The 24,374-nt window shown below is 38.2% G+C and overlaps 2 protein-coding genes across 9 annotated transcripts in view; one reads left to right on the top strand and one right to left on the bottom strand.

The window, feature by feature from the left end:
* Positions 1–15,972, top strand: part of DNAJC1 (DnaJ heat shock protein family (Hsp40) member C1) — a 109,032-nt gene extending 93,060 nt beyond the window's left edge. Inside the window, exons 9-12 of the mRNA XM_068212718.1 lie at positions 688–807; positions 13,599–13,647; positions 14,094–14,572; positions 15,756–15,972. Of these exons, the coding sequence (XP_068068819.1) occupies positions 688–807; positions 13,599–13,647; positions 14,094–14,572; positions 15,756–15,824 (717 nt within the window). The 3' untranslated portion in view covers positions 15,825–15,972. The remainder of the gene's footprint in view (positions 1–687; positions 808–13,598; positions 13,648–14,093; positions 14,573–15,755) is intronic.
* A 5,614-nt stretch (positions 15,973–21,586) lies between these two features.
* The window catches only part of MLLT10 (MLLT10 histone lysine methyltransferase DOT1L cofactor), a 133,432-nt gene continuing 130,644 nt past the window's right edge, over positions 21,587–24,374 (bottom strand). For 6 of the 8 annotated variants that reach the window (XM_068212660.1, XM_068212674.1, XM_068212667.1 and 3 more), the window contains one exon: positions 21,587–23,230. In XM_068212660.1, coding sequence (XP_068068761.1) covers positions 23,162–23,230 — 69 coding nt within the window. In that variant the 3' untranslated portion in view covers positions 21,587–23,161. The remainder of the gene's footprint in view (positions 23,231–24,374) is intronic. The other 2 variants (XM_068212636.1, XM_068212653.1) reach the window with 1 other exon arrangement.

The following is a 24,374-nucleotide window of genomic DNA, read 5'->3' as shown; positions in this document are numbered from 1 at the left end:
AAGGGACTCAGTGAGCACTTCGTTCAGCTCCCTAGGTTCCCATGGGTGGATCCCATCCAGCCCCATGGATTGTCTCTGTCAGCTCACTGTCCATTTTTACTTGGATCATGGGGCCTTCACTGTGCTCTGTCTTCCAGGTCAGGAACTGGGTACATGGAGACCAATGGATCTTTCCATTAGAGGCTGAGGCAAAGGGGAGATATGGAGTACCTCAGCCTTTTCCTCATTGTGTGTCATTGTTTCTGCCTGCATCTAGTAAAAGATGGAAATTCTCCTTAGCTGTCCTTTTGTTGCTCAAGGATTTGCAGAAACATTTTTTGTTGTCTTTTATGGCAGTAGTCAGATTAAGTTCTTATTGGACTTGGGATCATCTAATTTTTGCACAACCCCATAATTTAATAAAAGTATTGTTGAATATTATCTTTACTGCATTTTGTAGTGTTGTGTTATATATGTTGTATTAAAGTTAATAGAAATTAAATGTGTTAGTCTACATAACAGACAAAGTGCAGTTTTTGAGTGTTCAGGATTTTTCGTGTCTTACTATTGGTCTCTTGGGTTTTTTTTGTTTTTTTTTTTTTACATTATTAGATTAATTTGTTTAAAGATTTTTTTTTGTTCGTATATTACCTTGCAAATAAATGTCCAATATTCCAGTGTAATGAATGTTTTACAAATGTTTTACAGGCACCTGAATGGACAGAGGAGGACCTGAGCCAGCTGACAAGAAGTATGGTTAAGTTCCCAGGGGGGACCCCCGGTCGATGGGAAAAGATTGCTCACGAATTGGGTCGATCAGTGGCAGATGTGAGTGCACTCGGATTTGCATTGTGTAGAGGATGACAAACCAGAACAAGACAGGCAGTGTAGAAGGCAGATATGGGGGCTGACATTGTCTTTTGAGAGAAGCTACAATCCTTTTAGGACCTGGAAGTGAACCATTAACTAGCTATGCAAGAAGCAGATGTCAGCCAGTATCTCCCTCCACAATTAACAGCTGTAACTGATCAGCTGGATGGGGGATTCTGGTGCTTACAAACTTCAGCTACTGTAACCCAATAACAGAAAAACAATGAACTGCAGGTTTTGTAGCAACCTCCTTTCACTGCAAGTGAATGTTTGTGTGACTTGGTTAAAGATTACATCTCTGTTTCAAGCCAGTCCTTAAAAAATGCATATGAGCTAATGGTGTTTTGACAGGTGGTTTCCATTAATTAAGCAGAAATATCTTTACAAATTGTAAAACTAGTAATATGTATGATACTATTTCAGTGCCTTTTTCAGTATTATAGCATGCTTAAAAATTATACTTTGTAAAATAATGTCCTTGTTAATTCATATTTTATAGTATATACCAGATACCGAGGCTTGTACTTATGTTTTTTAAGTGTTATGATCCTAAAACCCTTAGGGGCTAGGCTGTAAAAGACTTCTCCTTTTCAAGCAATAGGTCACTAGAACATGTTGTAGTGTCTGCTGAGGACCATTTGAAAGCCCTTTCAGCTGACCCTATTCTATAGGCTCTGTAGGGGTTAATGAGAATAACATTTAAATCTGTTCATGGACATTTTGAGATTAGACATTCTTTATCATATTTCAGGAATTATCTTAAATAATGGGAAACAAAGCCACTGACTACAGTGAAATATTATAGTCCTCTGGGAAATTTGTTTACTTCTTAAATGTTTTTTTCATTGTTGATATAATCACAAAAAGATATTTTTAGAACTTATTTTTAAAGTTTTAATGAACCTATACTGTTCTGATACATATGCTAAAAAAAAAAAAGTCTTTTGCATTATTATAATTTTAGAACAATACATTATTTGCAAAATGGTGTTTGTAAACAAGTTACTAACCTACTAATCAAATGAAATTAGGGTTTTTAAGGTTTATTGTGTTCATACTTGAAGTATTCATACTGCTGAACTGGACTAAACTGAATAATACTAATACTAAACTTTAATAATAATAATAAACTTTATAATAATAATACTAATACTGAACTTTATTAAAAAGATGCTACATTTTACTGATCTTAATAGCAAAAATATTTCCCGTATGTTGGTAGTATATAGTGTTCATGGCAAAGAGCTTTTGAGATGGGTTTGGAAAATTTGATTATCTTGATACAGCTAGTACGGACATGTGGAATGGTTCTACATACATCCATCACAAAAATAACACTATCCTCAGATTGCCTTTTGCACCCACTGTCTGCTTTATTCCTTGACTTGGGTGTATTAAGAATCCTTTGCATAATATATTTGGCCATTGTACTTGCACACATCCAGTACTGGAAAGAAAAAAACAAAGCTCACTTGTTTCTTCCATTAGATGAGAGGTCCTCAGCAACTTGCTGTTTTGTTTCAGTGAGTAGCAAAGAGAAATGAAAGACATGTGATTGTTCTAAGAGCTGTCATTTTCTTGTATGAAAAAAAGGAATTTCCATGATTTTTATGTGTGGGGAAAGGTCTGAGTGTAATCCTTTTTACTTCTAATTACCTCCAACTATATGATTAATGTAATTGTTCTCCACACAAGTTTTTGCTTCTCTAAAAATTTTCAACTGCTGCTAATGCTAGGTCACTTTCCTGACACAAACTAATTATTAGAGTTCCTGCTACTTTTATCACTGCATTACACAGAATTGCAGCAATTAGGTATTATGAGGAAACAGAAACGAGTATTTTACAAAAGAAATGTTTTAAACAAAAGCTTCATGGGAACTTCTTTGGGTCTCAGATTGTTACTGCATCAGTACTAGAAATGGTGAAACTGGAAACTTCTTCAGATATATCCATTCAGTAAGATTTCAGTATTCAATAAGATGTGCAACTTATCCTGTATATTTCTTGAAGACAACATAGAATCTAAATGTACAGCAAGGACTCTTATTTTGTTTGGGCATTACCATAATTAGATAAGAAATGTTATGGTAAAGCTGCAGGAAAAACTTCTGGGTTGTTAAGTTTGTGTGCAGTAAAAAAGGTGTTTGCATGTGCATGCAGCATTTGCTGCCCAAACAGCTGTTCCCTGTTTCTGCTGGGAGCAGGGCAAGGAGATAAGTTCTGGTGTACGAGGTGCTGCTTTGAAACAGCTTGTGTAGGTAGCAGAGGTTGGGAATGCCTTGCTTGCAGCTGGTTTAACAGGAGTCAAGCCAGAGAGGGTTTGAAGTATGTATTATCTAGCAAATGTACTACATCTTGAAAAAGAAAAACATTCAAGGACGGATTCAAATTTGGTTTTCTAACATTTTCTAGTATAGGAAATACTTTGTAAGAACTTGAGATTAGTGTCTGCTTCTTTCTTCTGCAAAGCATCAAGAGCAGTAAGGCTTGATTTTCCTTTCATAGTTAGAGAATTATGATAGAAGGGATTGATAAAGTGCAGTGTGCTTGCTTCTAAGTGATTTTATGGATTCAGACCTTATTTAATAGTAGATTAGATAAATAGGTATTCATAAAAATAGTTCAGAGGAATCCAGTCCAAAATGCTGTCTCCATTGTTGCTTCTGTCTCAAAGCTTTCTTCCTCAGAAAAAAAAAGTTAGAAAAAAACCACAAAAATTTTTAAAGAATAAACTGAAGCCATTCATATATATCAGAAGAGCCTTAATGAAATTCACTCCCTCTAACTACCCCAAAGAAATTCTGTCTTAAATTTATTCTATTTTTTAAAGAAATAAATTCCTACTACCAATTGTCCAATTGTCTTTCCACTTGCAATTTTTAGGCAGTGTGAAGTAGTGACTTAGGAGTGTTCTGGTGTTGTTTTAACTTACTGCATCTTTAATTTGTGTCTAGTTTTCAGTATTGCACTTAAACATGTGGTTTAATAGAAAGAGTCCAGATAAGAATAATAGATTCCTAAAATGCTATCTACAAGGGAAGATTGTGAAGGAATTCATATTGTTGAACTAAAAAAAATAAAATTAACTGAGAATATAAGTACTCAGCTACATAAAAAGAAAACCGTAATGAGGAAGGGTCTTGTCCACTGTATTAGTCTTACAGGGCAAGAAGTTTTTGCCTCAAATTTAATCAGAGGCTGCAGAGTTAGACATTGAAGGATGAAGAATGGAGTTGATAAAGCAGTGGAATAAGCTGCTGTGGAGTCTCTGTATTTGTGGGCCTTTAAGAACAGGTTACACAAACATCTGCAAGAAACAACATCAGTATAGTGGTTCTGCCTGAGGTTAGGTCCTTCTCTTCATATGGTCTGTGATTACACTAGCAAGTGCAAGCTATGTGGGAGGAAAAGGGGAGGAAAAAAACCTTCCCTACAATTGGAAGCATGTGTGAATTCACTTTTAAAAATGTAGAATCAAAGCCAGATAGTCACCACAGTTGGTCAGTAATCACTGAATATACCTTAGCTTGACTTCTTAAATTCAGTAATTCCTAATAGTGTTCCTTCAGCGTTTTTCTTGTCTACCACTTTTCAAGTTCATGTTTTGTAGACATTTAGTTTGTTAATTATTTCCCAAAGCACAATTAAGGATTCCCAAATCAAATAAGAATTACTGCAAGGCCCATTATATGGGTATGTCTAGCAGATTCCCTGTCCAAACAAGTACATCCACCCAGTGTGATGCAGGCTGCTGGGAAAGTGCCAGCCAAAATCCAGCAATGAGCAGCTACATCCATGCTGTAGTGCCCCTGAGCTCATTCAGCTCTACTGTTTCTGTTTTTGCTGCCTCATGTGATACTAGCATAAATATCTTTGCAGCATATTCCTGTGCTTTTCACCTCAGAGCAAGGGTAGGCTTGTAGCTGTGGTACAGACATACTGGAGGAAGGGTTACTACTTTAACTTCTGTCATGGTAAATGTTTATCTTGTCTCTCTTTGGGAAGACATCTTTTAACAGCGAATGAATAATTGACCCAAAACAGATGAGGTTAAGTTATGCTCACTTTATCATTATGTTTAATTACTTGAATTATTTAAATTGCTAATTGTCACTTCAATATGTGCATATAGGGAATTTAGCAATCTTTTCCTATAAAGATGGTTTTCAGCTGGCTTAGTATAATGAAACCTTACTGCTTTCACAACTGAAAGCTTCTGCAGATTTTAAAGTAATTTTTATTGCAATTGGCTGTTATTGTAAATTAGGTTTTCAAGCATTTTGATTATGAAAGGGAAATGGAGTTCAGTTAACTCTAATCAGGATTCCTGCCTGCTGACCTGGTTACCTGTACCACTGCTCTCTGTCATCCTCCAAACATCTGTTCTTTGACCCATTTTCCTTGCTGAATTTGTTGCTCCAGGCTTAGTTCTCATTCCTGTCTGCCAATACTTAAGGAAATAATTGACCTTTTAAAACAAAATTAAAAAGTTATGTTTGAATTTCCTAAGCACTGTGAACACTCTACAATATAGTTTAAATAATGGAGTGGAGTTGCAATACTATTATTTCTGCAAAAATGATATTGTTTGATTTGACAAATGCTAAGCCTTATGAAGATTTATAGTAAAGATTGTCAGCTTTTGCTGAATTCAAAAATTGAAAAAAAACATTTAGATGTGAAATTATAGAAGTACATTGTACTTGACAATACCAACCTTTATAGATAAAAAGTTAAAAAAAATATTTGCTGAAAGGCATAAATTAATTTCAGTAACTACAAAGGATGTTCAAATTGTAAAAATAATAGAGGAAGTAAAAGCTGTCTGGCATGCCAAACAGACTTTAATGTGATTATTAGGTACAGGTTTTTTAAATTAAAGGCAAAGAGATCTCAGATTTCATACTTGTGAAGTAATATCATTCACTTGTCTTACAGGATTTAAACTGATTCTTTTTGCTTCTGCAGTCACTAATTTCATGCATTTGTGTTGCAAAAACAGACTGATTGGGATTTGCTGCTTGTATAGAAGAACACTGAGGTAGACAGCAAAACAATAGCCAGGTGGCAGACATTCTGAATTACCATGAAACCTGAAAACTTAAGGTTTGGGGGGGGTGGGTGCATATTTTGTGATATCTCTTTTATGCCCAAGCAACAGTTTTAGCCTGTAAGTCTGACTGACTTCATACTCATTACGCTTCATATGCCATTGTAAAATACTTATTTTTGACAAATGCAAGCTCATTACTTTGCCAGCAAAAAAACATCTATATGAGAAATGGTCCATATGTTAAAGCTCATGAATTTATTAGGTCTTTTGCTTCTGGAGATTAACTGTTTTCCTAAGACTGTTCTACATTTCATTTTGTGTACTGTGTCTGTGTTAACTCAGTTACAGTGCAATCCAGTTGTGGATATTTTGAAACACTCACCCTTAGCAGTTTGCATATATTTATGTAATCAATAGCTCTTCCAGTTGCTTATTGAAGTATAAAGACCTAGATAGAGGTCCAGGAGAGGTTATGAATATCTGAGATGGGGTTTAGATAATATATAGGTCATGTAGACCCCTCAATCTGAGAGTGAAGACTTCAAAATATGTGTCTAATCCCACAGACACACCAGTGTGATTCTGTTGATACTTGGAGGGAGGAAGAGGTGGTTGCTGTTCACAGCACTCTCACTGTACAGTTTTATCCTGTGCACTTCCACAGTTGTCCCTGCTGTTTTTACAAGATTGGCAGAACAATGCCTCTTACAAACAAAATGGATTTTCCTCTCATAAAGCATGACCAGAGCATTCTTTTAATTTAAAGGAAAAAGTTTTTTTACAGAAGGCAGTGGGACAGCAATTTTTGGTCCAAATGGATGGCTTGTGAAGGGGTTAAGCCAGTGATGCTCCAACTTTTTATAGAGTTGCATAAATTAATGTAATGTCTCACAAAGCTCACGGTGAGCTGGGTTTGAATTTCATTGCAGAATTCAAATTTCTGACTGTCAAAAAAAGGTAATGCATTTTGCATCATCAGTAACAAAATAAGATGTCCAAATAGTTGTTGCAGTGGGCATTCGGGTCAAACTCCTTTCCTGCATGAGTGCCCATAGGATAGAGCTAATAAACCCTCTCATGGATTTTAACTGACAAAAAACAAGCACAGTATGAAGCCTCCAGCATTATCACAGGTCTAATTGCAAAGTTCTTCCTCTTGTGTCCTGAAAAAAGGAGCAATGTTTTTGCTGCTTTGAATTAACTGTTTGGGGACTTAAACTGGAGAAAGTTCTACATCTGCTGATTTAGGTCAAATTTGCCTTTTTTGCAGGCCACATCTTAAACTGCCTCATAATAAAACTTATGGTTGTTTTGGGGATTTCTGTTGCAGTGGCAAAATTCAGAATCACACATGGCTTCTAAGTCCATAAGCATAATAAAATTGTATTGTTGCTGGCTGCAACTGGTGGTTCTAAGCAAATTCTGTTAAGTTCATAACATGTTTTGTAGTTCTTTCAAGAATGTTGTCCTTAAAATACTCTTTAGCTGTATAGTATCCAATTTAACCTACACAGTGGCTTGAGATTAATTGCATTACCAACTTTTGGGAAAGTTTGTAACGCTCTACTAAGCTAACTGTTACAAGCAGTGCCAAAACAAAGGTACATCTGATTTGAAATACTTACTTCAAGTGGTCTTATAAGTTGCAAATGAGGATACTTGGAAAATGAAGAATGATTTGGCTCAATGTGTCAGGATTCAAAGTTTCCACAATCTAGTAAAACTGAGAGACCATTTTAGAAGCTCTTTTAGTGTCTAAAAGGGAAGTCAGTGTATAAAGCAACAAATTTGGAGTCACACGGAAATAAAAGAATGGGTCATTATTATTGTCCGACTTGTGTCAAACAGTGCTTGGTACAGTTGTAGCCATTTTTTTCTGTTAGTAACAGTTTTTTTTCTGTTAGTTTTCTTCTGTTAGTAACAGAAAAAAAGCTGTTTAGATCTAGATTGGAAGAAAATTTAGTGCAGCAGGTAGTATTTTGGTTATAAGAGGAGAACTTTAAATTTGGCAAGTTATTCTGTGTGGTTCTGGAAGGTTAGATCTGTAAAAACCTACTACTTTGACAAAGCCACAAAGGCATTAAAATCCTTCTGTATCTGGCTTTCCCTTGTAGGAAAAAATGTGATTACAACTCAAATTAGCCTTAAAGATTCAAGAAATTTCTTATTCCTTTATAGTAACCTCAAGTACTCACAGGCTGTCCCCACAATGTCTTTTTCCATAATTCCATAGATCTTGGCATTTTATTCATGACATAACTATATGGGGAGCATGCAGGAAGGTAACAACTGGGTGCAGAAGACTGCTACCGGGAGAGCAAATTTCTGATCGTTAATGCTGAGAAACCATTACACCTTTAGTAAATACTTAGAGAACTTCTGCTCAGGAAGATGCAGTGAGTAACAAAAAATGTTACCAGACTCTGCGGTGTTCAGTAGCACCATAATGTCATCTCCTTTGCAAGAAGTTTATATACATTTGGAAAGCCAAGAGATGTAGATTTTCTTCCTCTACAAATCCCACATTATTTTCTTAAAATATCATTAGAACCCAAGAGGTTTGTATTTCTGTGACTATCTGCTGCAATGCTAATCAAAATGCTATCCTAGAGAAGGATAGAAGGTAGGTTGTTGCCCACAGAAGATTCCCAGGAGACAGCGAATGGTGAAGGCTTTGGTGGCACATTGGCGTGTGCCCTGCGGAGCTGGGCTGGAGGGCTCAGCTGAGCTGCTGGGCCAGTGGCTGCTGCTGTGAGAATGGGGAATTGCTCTTCATCTTCTGCAAAAGGGTACTGTCTCTCTGTTTAGCACCAGTAGGAGCACTGTACCTGACTTTACACACTTTCCCCTCTAGGTGTGTCGTAGTTCTGTGCTTTTTTTATGTCTGCCTTCCCTGCAGGGTGAAAAGTACCCTCTCATTCATGTGATAGCAAAATTTGCTTTTGCCTATGCATCTGAGAGTTTTTAAAGCTGATTCTGATTTTTTCCCCTATATATCTCTGAAGTATCAATTGTCCCATCTGAAAGAGGTGGCAGGTGTCCAGGGTAATAAGAGATTTAACATCTGGATGGTCATGATGAGGAATGCTTTTACTGCTAGGTGTCTTGTTAAGTAGCAACTAGTCTTTGTGATCTGGACTAATTGTTAGCAGTACAGGAGGAAACCAGCTCTGTCTGGCTTTCATCACATAAAATCATCCCACTAATCCCACTTGCTTTTGATAGAATCTTTTTATAGCTGAAGAGCTATTGAAACTGAGTTCAGAAGGGAGTTCTCAGAAGCAAATTGTTCCTGTGGTTTCTTTCTGTAGGTCCCATAGTAAAGTAGTTTGATTTCTACTCCAGCAATTTGATTGCTTGCATCCAGGTTTTTTTGTCATCTTTATCTGTCCAAGGAAATCTGTTTCACTGTGCATGATGTTACCTGATTTTATTTGTGACTTCTGTTATCCCTGGTGGACTACAACATTTAAAGTTGATTCCTATAAAATAATGCAATGTGTCTGTTCAGCAGTACAAATACTTGGAGGAATATGAGATCTTCTGTCTTCTGTTTTAAATCAATTTCACAGTCTTGATCCTTATTATTTAAAGGTGTCCCCAGACCCAGGATTTCTTAAGGGGGTTGGCTAATACTCTGGTGAAAGCTGTTGTCAGTAACAGAAGGCTTTTAGCACACCTTCTCATAGTCAGGATAAAACTCATAATTTAATATACATGAAAACTGTTATCTTAAAGCATTATGCAGGAACAAATAGCAGTAATAACTACAAGAGAGTATTCTACAACTGCTTCATACTTTGAATAAGTTTTTCCAAGTATGTTATGTGTTAACTAATGAAAAAGTAATAATATCATATAAGCAAGCTTTGATAAGTAATTGAGTAGAGAAAGCAATGGAGCAACTTATGTTGCATAACTTAGTGATTTTTTTATGAATCAGTTAGGAAGTAGCTAGTAAACAACACTATTCATACCTGGAGAGGAAATTTAAATTGATATTAAGGATGTCAAAAAGCATGAAGGAATGGGCACCAGAAGAGTCTGCAGATTTGAGTGGCAAGAACAATTACTAAACTCCAACAGATCAAACTGAAACACAATTTCAGATGTTCCATAGGCTGGATTCCTAATAATCCTCAGCAGTTTAATACTGACATGTTAACGATTCTTGCCCTGTGTCAGCATCTGGAATGACAATGACAGTTGAGGCTGATGGACACATAAATCTGAAGGCTAAATAAGTGGTACCTGAACTCTCAGTCAAAAGACCTGGAGTAAACATGAACTGTACATAGCACCTGGAGAAGGGCTTCTGTGTGAAGAAGAAAGCTGACAAAAATAATAACAGACAAATAATCTTCCCCTGTAACCTGTAAATGATGATAGTAAAGCTGTGGGAAGCTTGATGAGTTGTCAGACTTACATCAACTGAAAGTGCTTGTTCGATGTTTGAAATAGTAGATTTTCAGTATCTAAACCATACACACAGTTGTTATTTCCAGCTTACCCGGTGAATGTTCAAATTAAAAGTCCATCAAAATATGAACAAATATCCTAAAGCCTTCAAAAGATAAAGTCTTGGAATTATTAGATGTGATGAATGGAGTAACTTAATACTTGGTTTCACCAAGCTATAGTGAGTGAAGTTGGCCAACATAAGATAACCTGTGGAAAGACTGTTACTCCTGAATTTTCTGCATGTAAGGGGAAATACTAAATGCAGTCAGGATCTGGGAATAAGCCAAAATCCTTCACTGGTCAAATGGAGAGGTATGGTTTAGATTCCAGTCCAAATAGATGTTATATGCAGCAAAATTTATATCTATGATGGGATACATACACTAACTGAATTTGGGGACACCTGTCTTGTAAAGGAAACTGAAATTCAGCTGATTTGCACCACTTCCAAAGCAAAGTTTGTGTTGCACATGTAGTCTCAGCTTGAAAGATAAAATGGTAATTGTTGACCTCTGACAACATCAGAGGTTCAACAGAAGAAAACTGAACTCAGTTGGCACTGAGGCAGCAGCTCATGGTACCTGTCTTTGCTGGCAAGTCATTCTGCTCTATTTTATTCAGGGAATCTTTTCTGCTCTCTTTTTCTTGCCTTCATGTCCTTATGAGCAGGCTATAAATCTCTGAAAGACCTACTTTTAAAGATAGCAGAATGGTTTAGAGACAGCTTTCTTGGAATACACAAAGATAGATAGGGCCTTGTCATATTTACCATGGATCCACTGCGTCATTGCAGGAAGCTCTAAAAGCCACTTGTTCGCATGGCAAATTCTTCTCCCTCTTTTGAAAATAATCTGTTATAATCCAGTTTATATAACATGATTTCTATTTAAGAGATGCATAGCAGGACACCACTAAGGATCCATTCTGTTCAGCAGTCAAGAATGGTTTCTGTTCCTCTCCACCTTTTAAATCATTAGTACTGTAGAGACACTGCTAAAGATGGAACACAAACATTTTAATTTTGATTATTTTAGAATATAATTGTTTTAAGGAAGGCAATTTCTATTAATGGGTCATGTTTTTCAAGGAAGATCCCTTCTATTGTTCCAAAATTTGGATCACAGAGGTCCCAGAACTGTTAGTGCCACTTAAAATTATCTGTTCATATTACAGTATTCTGACATTTTTCTTTGAACAATTAAAACTTTATTGTACTGCAACAGTAGAAACCAGAGTTTTCTGTGCCAGATGTCTACCTCTGGATAAAAGTTTTGGTTAATTAGAGTTGGGATTTCATTGTTCACAGAGTTTTCATTTGAACTTAATCATCCCAGAAAATGAGGCTTAATTTGTAGGGAAAATAGACCACTTTGCCTTGTTAAGTCTTGCTGTCATTTCCTTAAGGAGATTGAGCACCAGCCTAGTTTTACAGCAAACTGCTGCAATTCTGTGGGCAGAAAGGTGGGTGGGAGGAACCAAACAGACCAGACTAGAAGCAGATGGTACCAAGGTATTTTAACTATTGAGGGGCTCACTTATGAATCTTGTCATAGAACAAAAATCCTGAATCTTAATATTTAAGTCTTCTCACAGCAAATGGCTTTACAACCCTCTGGCAGGTTTGCTCTCTGGTGCTGCTCTGAGTAGGGATAATTGTTGTTGTTCATATTAGGTAGCTAGAACAGCGGAAGTTTGTGCTGTGGCTCAGGAGGCCTAAATTACTCCTGTTGTGGCTAAATCCCACAAATCCCACACAGAGGAATTCCTGACTTTGTGAGTGATGTATTTTCCATTGTTGGTACACCTTACACTAAATGGATGCTAACATCTGAGGTCCCAGGTTCAGAGAGCAGGGAACACAGGGAACCCATCCCATGTAGTATCCAGTTTGATTCAGTGTCTTGCTTGTTCATGTTTTAAGTTTGATTTGAGTGGTTCAGACTACTTGATTTCAATTTCTGGCTTTTTAATAAAGTCCTCACGTTCAAAAAGAAAAAAAATAAATCTATATCTGGTATCTAGAAAACATTTTCAGCAATTAAAAACATTGTATAATTCTTTGAGTACTATAATTCTTTGAGATTTTTTTTTTGTGGTACCTGAGTTTGGGGCTGTAGGCTGCTATCTAAAAGGAGCTACAGAGAGCTGGAGAGGGACTTTTTGCAAGTGCCTGTAGTGATCGGACAAGGGGCAGTGGCTTTAAACTGACAGGAAAATTGTTTAGATGAGATATTAGGAAGAAATTTTTTTCTGTGAGGGTGGTGGGGTACTGGAAAAGGTTACCCAGAGAAGTCATGGATGCCTGAAGTATTCAAGGTTTAGTAGGTCCAGTGGAAGGTGTCTTCATGGCAGGAGGGTTGGAACCACATGATCCTTAAGGTCCCTTTCAACCCAAGGCATTCTGTAATTCTGTGGTCATTTTATATAACAAAGATGCTAAATAATTAAAGAATCTTGATCTTAAGTGAAGCCTGGCTTATTATCTGAAGTCTAGAAATTTGGGATGAGGAAGCTCCTTGTTCTGGGTGGGGAGAAAGGCTGTTTGTTTGCTTACAAATAGAACAATTTTTGAAACAATCACTATTTACTCTAAAAAAATTTAAAAATGCTAAAATTAGTGTTATTTTTCTCCCAGGACAGAGATTTCAGTATACACAGAGAGGCTGAATCAAGCAGCTCTCTATCCTCTGGACTATCAGTAATAACTTTTGCTGCAGTATCAGGACTTAAGAGGTGTCTTTGCTGATCTTTGGCAGTCAAACTGTTACCTTTCATTTGGGGACTGTCCACTTGTGTGCTCCATCATCCGGACCTATGCGGGTCATTCTGCTCTTTTATTCAGTATTGAGAAACTAATATATAGAAGATAACTCATTTGGTTCTTTTCCCCCATCCTTGTGGTATTTTTAGGCCAGAAAATTAGGGTTTAACAAGGAAAGAAAATACAATTTGAGTATCAACTGTGGTGTATTATGGTGATAGTAATAGAAATGTACAGCATCATTTATATTATTTTAATAAGCCAGGAATGATTTAGAAGGAAAAAAATCTAGAAGGTTAGTTTAAGCCAGTTTGAACTCCACATATGAGCAAAGGCAGCCAAAGAACCACAGCCTCACCATATTTATTGTGTCTTCAATGTAGGTGTTTTGTGGTAAGCTAATAATGAATTCTTCAATAGCTCCAATGGTTAAATTTTTTAATAGTCCTTCATTTTTGTTGTTTTCATGCAGGTTACCTTGAAAGCCAAACAGGTGAAGGATTCTGTAACATATACACCAGGTGTGTGCTCCTAAAAGTGACTGGGTTTGGGTGATAGCTGTGCTTTTCAGAGTCTGCTCTGCAGAGAGATTTTTGCAACCTTGCCTTGCTTTGAGAAAGAAAGAACTGCTGGGTATTCTGAGGGAACATTTCCTTTAGCTACATCCTCCTATTCTGTTTAGTGTGGGGTTTGGTCATTTGTTCAGGTTGCTCTCTTTGTTCATATGAGTGTGGGAATTCAGTAGCACTTCCCGTAGATCAGATAAGCTCCTAATTGGCAAAGTTCATCACCTTGATGATCAAGTGAATGCCTTGATTTCTCAATTTTGTTTTTCTTAAGCTGTCAGTCCAGAAGAGCTTTTTGTCCACTCTCCACTATTCTGAGAACCTTTAATTTGTGGGCAGTTCTCTGCTTGTTTGTGAGGTGTTTTACTATTTCAGAAGTGTAACAGCAGTGCTTCTAACAGGTATCATTAGGCTCTCGGAGCTTAAAATGCTGGCACACAATTCCAAAAATTTCAAAGTCAACATGAATCTGCCGGATCACATAATCACCCAGCGAGAAAGGGAGGAGGAGGTGGAGGAGGAGGGGAACTACAATCTTGTATCAGAGCAGATGGATACCCTGACAGATCCAAAGGAGACCATAGCAAGTGAAACTAGACACCGAAGACGAAAAATTGTCAAAGCACCTGAAATGGCTCTGCTGGCAACAAAAGAGGTACCAGAAGAGAAGGGCAGAGGGAGACGTCAGAAAGATTTTGATAACATTGAGCAAGAGGAAGAGAGCGATGATGAAAGCAGAAGAAGGGAGAAAAGCCGTGCACCAGAAGAACCGTGGACTCAAAATCAACAGAAACTTCTTGAAATGGCCTTGCAGCAGTACCCAAAGGGAACATCAGATCGCTGGGATAAAATAGCAAAATGCGTTCCTGGAAAAAGCAAGGTATGACTTCTTTTGATTGAACTATAGTATCAATTGAAGGGGAAACATATTTGCTACCAATTCATGATCACTTTAAGAATGAGGGTCCATATAGAAAGGTGAGGCCTTTACTTGGCCCCTCAGTCCAGGCTCAGGTGACCTAAAGAGCGTCACTGTCACATTTGTTGCTTTATTTAAAACATTTTTTCATTTATGTCAGCTTGTTTGATCTAACACAGAAAATACTGAAATAATTCCTGTTTCATTTGAAATGCCTACCTCTCCTCTGCCTTTCAGCTCTTCAGTTGCAGGACAAAATTAAATTTTAAAATAAATTTTGATTAAAAGTTAGTAACCAAACGTTGATGAGTTGCTTTGCTTACACTTTCACAATACCTTTCTCAACCCATCTCAATGAACAAACAAAATAACTAATCCATCTGCAAGTGTTAAATGCTCAGTAATCTATCTAATGTTCTTTTTGTAAGCATAACTTTTAAAAATAGCATTAATTGTCATTGATACAGATGGTGTGTACTAGATTTCCTAATAGTTGTGATAGCTTAGTTTGCTTGCTTCAGCCATTGTAGCTGCAGAAAAGCCCTGTAATATTTGTGCCAAGCACAGTGAGGGAGCAGGAAGTGCATGGGGAAGGATTTGGGTGTCTCTCTGGTTCAGAAGCTGTTCTGCAGTTTCTGGTGCCGCATTAGTGAACTTGAAGGCTCAGCTTAACCTGCCTGCAGTGTGGCTCACACCAGAGTAACTGTTCTAAGCAGACACTGCAATACAGCTGTTCCATAATTGCTCCTGCAGTCATTGTCAAGAAGTACTGGCAACTGTTTCTTGGGTTTGTGTGCTCTTCAAACTGATAAATGAGCCACTAAGAAATGTAAATTGCAAGTTCATTTTTCTAATCCCTTCTTCACTAGATGTAGATTCCCCTTCTCAAATCCAGTGTGCAAATTCAAAACAACAAGAAAACAACCAACCAGCCAAGAAAAAACCCAAAAAACCCCACAACAACAGAAAAAAAAAAAAAAAAACACAAAACCCACAAATAAAACCAGACCCAAACAAACAAAAACCCCTACTCAACCCCCAGAACACAGCTCTACTTCTAGAATACAGTAGCATGTATAGAGATAAGAGTTCAAGCAGTTCTAAAATATCAACCTTTTAATAACACTTTTGTGTTTCCTTTCAGGAGGAGTGTATAGCAAGATACAAGTTGCTTGTTGAACTGGTACAAAAGAAAAAAATGGCTAAAAGCTGAATGTTGTGAGCAAGAAGAGATGTAGTTCATCTTTGTCAAAAGGGGGTTTTAAATCTCATATGCAGGAAACTGCATTTTTGTACCTCAGTATTTCTATATGTCATGTGCCTTAGTAAAAGAAAATATTAATAAATCTTATACCATCTTACCTGGTTTGTGTGTTGAAGAATGAAGGTGTCTTTGTATTGAAGAGCTGCTTATGCAGATGTGTGATAACAGTGAGAAGAGCTTCAGGACTGAATCTGGTAGGTTTGCAGCCAGTGGACATACAAATAACTTACATTTGTTTTGAAAGAAAGAATTGACCTTAAACTATTAAGCAAGCATAAGAGTAATGACACACTGTACTTAAAATATATTTTTCTTTCTTGCACCTCTAAATCCAAGACCACATGCTTTTATAAATACCTTATTCTTATAAGTATCTAGTAATATTTTAAATTAAGTAGTATTTCTAATATTAACGTCCACATATATTTATATGCACCTGCAATGTAATACCTTTTTTGCCAACCCTGCAGTGATATTTGACAGCATGGTTGATTCAGTAAAGTTGAAATGGGTAAAAACACTAAAGGCCTTCATGTTTCAATTAGAAATTAAGAGATAAGATACTTCAGGACCATTTTTTAAGTACAGTATGGCTACCATTCTTGGGCTAAGAGTTCTCATTTTGGGGATGGTTGTATACCCTGGATTCAATTTGAAGAATAGGTAACAAGTGTTATATTATTCCATGCTTGTAATTTTGGTATAACTTTTCCAGAATTGTGAAAAGCTTAAAATGCTGCAACAAAGGGTACTAAATGGGCTGTAAATGACAGCAATAAATCAGAGCAATGATGAGAGTCTATTGCAAGAAACATTAGGGACTTGCATTTTTTAAAGCATTATTTACCATTCAAATTGTGATTTAATACCAGGATTCTAAAACTTTTTTGATCTTTAATACAAAATCAAAATGAAAACTCAGAAAATCATGTATCTGAACTCCAAATCGAAACTTGGTGGCTGAAAGTCTCTTGTTAACTTCCTGCCATTTCCACTGCTGATTTCCCCAGTAACTGCCAATTGTGCTCCTTCTGTCAGATCAGCACTTCACAATATTTCATCCCATTCAACTTTAAAGGCTAAGTATTTAGGGAATATAACAGTGTTCCATATGTGTTCCTCTTCCAATTGGAGCTTTTTTTTTGTCTCATATAAAAAAAAATCTTAGTTGGTAGAAATAATGATATGGAAACATAGCCAGATACAGAATAATGCATTGTTTGTTTTTTTTTTTTTCCCACAAAGCACTTCACAGCTTAACTGCACTGGAAGTTAAAGATATTTAGAAGCTGTGATTTGGGTGCTAATCAATGGAACAGGAATTCTGTGCTACTTTGAAGGAAGAATCTTAGTGGGATCAAGTGAGGTATTTTCAAGAGATATCAGGAAAACTTAACTTTCAAAAGCTTTTAGTCATCCAGAACACTCAGTGAGAGATAATGAGATGTAAAGCAAAGTAGTTGAAATGGCTGCAAAGAAAAGCTGCTAAAATGGCAAAGTGAATTGGTGAAAATGAATGGATGGAGCTGGGGTAGATATGAGAAAATGGAGATGTACTGTTCATGAAAAAAATAGACTGGTAATGGGAATATTTCTGCAGTTTCTAAAAGAGAAAGCAAGTATTGGAAGAGTTTAGCCTGTGAGGAGAAGAGAATAATCTTTCTCTTCCACTCTGGATTTATAGGACTTGGCCTGGGATGGTGTTCCTGGTTCATTGTATCACACTTTGAGATGTAGAGCATCCAGAAGAGGGCAGAGAGAATGATCCAGTGTTTGCATTGCCTGATTTGCTAGGAAGGTATTGTTGGTATTTGCTCTAGACTAGAGGGAGAGAAAAATCTTCCAGGTGTGTAAAGAGAGCTGTGCAGTTGCGTGATCTGTTTCCCTGATGTGATCCATATGGAGCTGTTACATATCTGCTGTGGCTGTGAAGAATAACAATGTGCTCAGTTTAGAGTGAGAAATAGCTTGCTTAGGTGTCGGGGCAAAAAAATCCAGTGGCAACCGTAACAAGGACTTAGGAGGACTCTTGACACCTTTATTGCTGGAGGTGAGCACCTGCTCAAGACTGCCCACATCCCAGCGGTGTGTGGCAATAGTCCCACGCTGCCTCCCAACACCTTCTGCTTCCCTCCACCACAGCCTTTCTGCACAGGGGTCAAAGGAAGGACAAGCACTGCTGACTGGTAAGAATTTTTTTGTCTGTTTGTTTGTAAGACCATTCACACCAAGAAACTTAAAACACTGCTCCTGACAAATCCAGTTTACCTGAAAGAAGATGTTTAAGTATGGGCAAAGGTTGAAATGCCATGCTGTCATACTTGGGTTGAATACCTGAAGAGGTGGATGTCTGTCTAATCACAGGTGTTGCTTATGCCTGCATAGAAAGGAACTGGATGGATTACATCCTTGCTGCTTGAAGACTGAGCCTTCCCGAAAGCAGAGGTAGGCTGGCTGTGTAAGAGAAATGCACTGGCCTCTTGCACAGTGGTACTGCACCGGGGATTGGTGACAGGCCCAACTGTCTCAGCATGAAGAACTGGGAAGGTTTTGCATAGCACTGCTGGGTCCTTTGGAACTGAAGGTCTGGGATGGGGAATGTGCTTCAGTGCCCTATAGCAGTGGATCTGAGCTCTGCAGCCAGATGCTCAGATCCCCATCTGGGAGCCATCCCTCATGGAGCGGGGTAGTGAAGGCTTCGTCCAGGGTGCATCCAGTGAATGTTCATGTTCAGTTCATCAAGGGCCAAAGGAGCTGGCCCACCTCTACCTTTAGCTTTAGTGTTTGGCAGTAGGGAGGAAGGAGGCCTGGGTAAGAGTCCAAGACCTTCAGAGCCTCTCAGGGTCCTCTCTGGGTTGCCAGGTGTTTTGTGGATGATGACACAGCCCATTTATCAGTCTCTTTAGTCTGTGGTGACTGAGGTTAGACATGATGCTCACCAGGGAAGTGGAAGACTGTAGCCGGGCTTTGTTTTCTCATGGGTCTGTTACCCACTACCAGAGCTTGTTTTTTTAAAACCTTCTGTCCCTGAAAACCAAGGTCACTCAAGACTTGGATTTAAGCAACTTCTTCCAACTTTTGTTCTAGCAGAGAATCTAGCAGATTTCCTTTAAGTAATGTTAATATTTGCCTGCTAGCAAAATACATTTTCTTTCCTGGGCAGTTTTGAGCTGTAGCTCAGCAGTGCTTTTGCATTATAATTCTGTGTTCAGTCCTAGAGACAGTCTGTGCTGTAGGTTCTACACTCTGACTTGCACCTGAATGTGCCTGATTTGAACCTCCTTTCAGTGTCTTTGTTCATCTCTGCTGCTGGCATGGGCAGAACACTATGGAAAGAAGTTGTTTGGAGCACGTGAGACAGGGAGGGCAATATTCCTTTACCATGCTGAGGATAAAGTCCAATGCCAAGCTAGAGGATCCTGACAACCATACACAAGTAAGTAGAATATGACTGAGATGCTGTGAAGTGCTCTCATTTGGGCTGTTTAGTTCTAGAGGAAAGACCAGCGGATACTCTTCTGCAGTGTCCTGTTGTAAATGTAGATGTTTGGACTATATTAATCTCAACTCTACAGTTCTCAGTGTTCGAACTAATTAAAAAAAAAAAAAAAAGATGGAAGATGTTTCAGGAAAGATTTTGCAATGTGACCTCTTTGTGAGATTATGGGACCTGAAGACAACAGGAACAGTGAAGAGTTCTCCTTTAGGCAAACCCAACAGTAAGATTTTAGTGCAGCTTATGAAAAACAGGCATCAGAAAACTGATCAGTTTAAATGTCACAGCAGTGTTACTGCTGAATTAATTGCACCTGCTAACACAGCTTGAATGGGTAAAGCTGATAAAAGCAGGATTTTGGATGTAGGCAGTCCAGAATTATTATTATTATTATCTGTAAGCCATAAGGTTTGTTGTCATTGTTGTGAGTAAAGTGGGGTTTTGGTAAAAAATCTTCTGAACGCAGCACCTTTAGTCTGTGCTTGCTTTCGTGACACTGAGCCCAGAAGAGTTCCCAGCACACTTGGAGAGCTCGGCAGCTTGGCTGCCAGGGACCTGTGGAGGGGCCTGGGCTGCTTTGTCATCCAAGGCATTCCACAGGGACAGCACTGTGAACTTTACTGAACTGGTGCCAAATCAGCCACAGGCCATCATCTTTCATGTCAGGACCTGAAAAATCATTGAAACAAGGTTGGTTTTGACTGCATCTGGCCCTCATGTGAACTTGGCTTTGATGTGGTCTCTTTCTTTGAAGGGCTGGTGAATTGAATTTTTCTTTGGATGTCAGAGTTGTCCTTTTCATTATTTCCTTGCTGTTGGCGCACCAGGACTGTGGTACTGTAAACCACCCATTGCTATCCTGGGCTCCTGGCACCAATCTCTTTTGACAATTTCACAAGTATTTCTAACTTTGACCCTTTCACACTTCTCTTGGCAGGAGACAGGAACCAGAGTTTAGGCCTACCCTCCAATAGGAGAAATACACCAAGGAAAGGCGGGACATAGCAATTTTACTGATTCCTATGGTATGCTTCAGTTGGAGCAAGGTGACTTATATTGCCTAAGCATTTTTGGCTTTGGTTTAGGTCCATGAATAAATCGGCAGTCCATGGCTCCAGGAGAAGTGGAACTCGGGATTCCCTAGAGGCCTTGTGCTGAGAGCAGGGGCAGATTGGGCTTTTCTTCCCCCTCCTCTCCAGGTCTGGCAGTACCAAGTGTAACTTTGGGGCCCGGCCTTCTGTAGTGCTCTGTAGTCTCCCTTCTCAGCATTGACCAGCTCTGGCCCTTGTACAGGTTTAATCAGTAGAAATGCTGAAGTCTCCCAAACCTGGGCAGGGTGGGAGCAAGTGATGCCCCTTTGCTGTGCCACGTGATGTTTCACGTTTCCTTACTGTTAGTTCTGAGCTTGTTCATTTACCAGTCTTCTTTCAGGACTCCAGTTGTCCCCACTGGAAAATAAAACTATTCAATACATGGGCTTTGAGCAGATGGAACAACATTCAAATAGCACAGGCAGCAGCAACACCATCTTTCTGCTGCTTGTCCCAGAAGCTGCCCTGAGCTTCAGGCTGCCCCTGACTAGAGGGGCTAAAAGCTGAGGAAGCCATAATGCATCTTTTGTCTGTCACCCCCTGACAAGCACAACCCCTCACATTTTATCTTCAAGTGGCCGTACAGGAAGGGTCACACTCTCTTTGCTTCCTGGGAAATAAAAAACCAGGAGTTTAGCTATTTACCAGCATTCCCATAGACAGTGAACAAAATTCATGGAAAAAAGCACTATGCTGGTTTTCTAGAAAGTACAGTTCAAAGGTTACAGCAACAACCTCAGCCTCCTCCCCTCACCCAGGCACAGTGCAGATAAGGAACCCTCCCCTCCCCACTGAGCTCTTGCCAAGTTACACCAGAACAAACTGGAGCCATGCGACAACAGCCACGGCTCCTGTGATTCCAGTCATTCCTCTTAGAAGGGTGAAAGCAAAATCTGACATCAGACCCAGGGCTACAACAGGCATTTCTGTCCAGTAAGCAGAAATACCCCTGGACAGTTTTTCAGCTACATCACTGTCACTTGAAAGCAAATTTTACATGAAAAATAGTTTTTGAAATTTCTTGTAATAAAATTTAATGGTCACATGCAAATCAAACCCTTCCTCTCGTGGTGTTAACAAAAATATTCCTTTCTTCTACAAGACTCACATTCACACAAGTCATATACAATGATAAACATTATTAAAGTTTATTAACAAAAGCTTTGTACATATCTTTTCATACACTTGGAATTTTACATCTAGTCAAAATAACAGCACATTTCCATCTTACCTTTTGTACAAATTGTTACAGAATATCCACCAGTGGGGCAAGAAAGTAAAATAAACCACTGGTTTACTTTTGTAAAGTATCTACAAAAGTGATTTGTGACATTTTTAAAAAATTCCCCAGAACATATAAAAATAAATTATTTTTTACTTTTTCAATTAAATCTACTAATTAGAAATATTACAAATCAAAATATCAATGTTTTCTTATGAATTCTTCACAATACAAAACAGATTCACAAAACCTTATTTACAGAAATGAGGTAAGAACTGTGCAATGTTTAACTAAGAAACATATTGCAGAATTAACATGTTCTTCCAAATAAGTACACAGTGGAGGTCTAATTACAGCTGGGTCTTTCCTGCTAATAATTCCCACCTCACTCTTGATTAGTGGTCATTACCCCCATTTAAACTGTCCTTCACCACCCTGCATAGACTCACCACGAGATCAGCAACTGCTGGAAGTGTTGTAACACAAGTTCACCCGTTTCACCCACTGGGAAATTTTAGTGGGAAATGGTAACTCACTTTTTTGGTAATTTATTAGTGAAAAGTGACCCAGGTAACAATCTGCCTGAGCTCTCTACAGTGGTATAAACACCTCTAGGAAAGGCAGAACAAGGCTGCTGGTGCAAGACAGAGTATTCCCGCTGCTAACAAGGACACGTCTAGTGCATGATCAGCTGTTTGCAGCCATTTCAACAAAATGGAGGTAGCAACAGGCACTTGGTTTAGGCCAAACACTACTACAAACTTCTTCCAGTGTGGCCTTCTCATCAGCTAAGAAAACTTTGTCACTGGAACCAAACTGGTTCCTTTAAAAACCTCAAAACTCTAAAACCTACACCAAAATTAATGAACTTTGGATTCAATACCATAATTCTTATTCAAGAAAAAACTCCAACTGTACAACAATAGGAATTTAAAGGAATAAAAAGTTCAGAAGTCAATTCCCTTATGAGTCAGGTTCCAAAACAGATGTGTAAAAAAAGAAACTATGAACAGCAAGTCCCAGCTGCCATTACAAGCTCAGTCTAAAAGGATCTATTCTAACTGCAGCGGCAGTTCAGATGGGCTGGGGTTGGGCTGTTAAAACTACTGCTCTGAAACCAAAGCAATGCATCACTGCAAACAGTTTACAGCCCTTCAGTCTGTGAGATTAGGACTGAAGAGTAATGTGTATGTTCTTTCATGGTTGAATTTGGACTTAGTACCATCATACTGACAAAACAATTATGATTTACAGAATTTTATCTACTTCACAGTCTGAGACATTAAAAAGTATATCCATTTTAGTGCAACAAGAAAGCAAATGAAAGCATACCAAAAATATCCTTATGAAAATTATTAACCTCTTGCTGTGCAGTAAGAGTTCCTTGTTGCTCTTTTTCAATCTGCAGAAAGGGAACCCAGGGTTTGCAGCCACATGAAGTGCTAGAACAGCAGGACGTGCAGGGCTCAAGTGTCATTCAAATGTCAACTCTTCTCTGATGCAACTGGTCCAGTTTTATCATTGAGCCTCTGTGTAAGAGAAAATACTTCTAAAAATCAGATTATAACATACAGAGCTAAGTAAAATTCAATTAATAAAGATGACAAAGCAGCTGAGGTACATTCACTAGAGCCATCTAAATAGTAACTTCTGCATTGCAAAAAAATAACCATGTACTGTAGAATGAAAAGTGGGAAAGGAAAGAATAATTAAAGGAGCAGTCCTGTACTGAAGCAACTAATGCTAAGGTCATGACAGGCAGCATTAGGAAACTCCAACTCTCCTACTTTCCTTCCAACAAGAGTGGCTGTTCCTGGCTGTAGGTCTCTATGAAACTACAAGATGGTCAAGAGAAACACCGGGTGACCTCTGCTACATTTGCCCACTGGAGAGGGCTGGAATCTACACTTCTCCATCAGAACAAATACAATTTCCAATCTGCCCCATCACAATTCTTTCTTTCATATATTGCTACAAAGACATTTCCTGCAGGTATTGAACAGGACTGAGCAAAAATCTCATCTCATTCAGTGAGCATTCAGAAATGTCTGAAAACCTGTTTCAACTGCAAATAAGATTAAAACAGTTGAACTCTGGCAAATAGAGAATTTGTTTGTTAAAAACACTTCAACAATCTTTGCAACTTGTCTCAATTCTAGCCTTAAAAAATATAAAATCAATTTCAAAAGAAATTTTTGGTAAGAGCTTTTGTTCAAAAGATGTTCTGAGATTTCTTGGAATTATTTATAGCTAATGGTTAACATAAAAACTGTAATGGCATATTTGTAAAAATACACTGCACTGTACAGACCTAGTAATGGCCATGTAAAAAAATCAAAGTAAGATCACAGAGTATTTTGCTTGGATGTACACGAAATATAGGGTCTCAATTCCATTCACTACTAATTTTTGGAAAATGAGGGGAGATCAGTTTTGAACATATGAGAACAAACTGTGAACATTTCTGAATGAAGGCAAGGCCAGGAGGCAAGCCCTGTGCCAGCACGTTTGCTGTGACAATCAGTGACTGTTCACAGCTGCGATGTCACAACTGCCCAAAGCACAAAGCTGAAAATAAGTGCTCACAATTTTGAATGGAAGGGAGCTATTTCCAGGAAAAATCATTTTGAAAACTCATCATTTATGTGGTTTGTGTCTGGAAGTGTGTACTACCTGGAAGTAGCCCGAGC

Source organism: Anomalospiza imberbis, chromosome 1 (assembly GCF_031753505.1).
Source record: "Anomalospiza imberbis isolate Cuckoo-Finch-1a 21T00152 chromosome 1, ASM3175350v1, whole genome shotgun sequence".
Classification (NCBI taxonomy): Eukaryota; Metazoa; Chordata; class Aves; order Passeriformes; family Viduidae; genus Anomalospiza; species Anomalospiza imberbis.
This window is presented reverse-complemented; position numbering and strand designations above follow the sequence as displayed.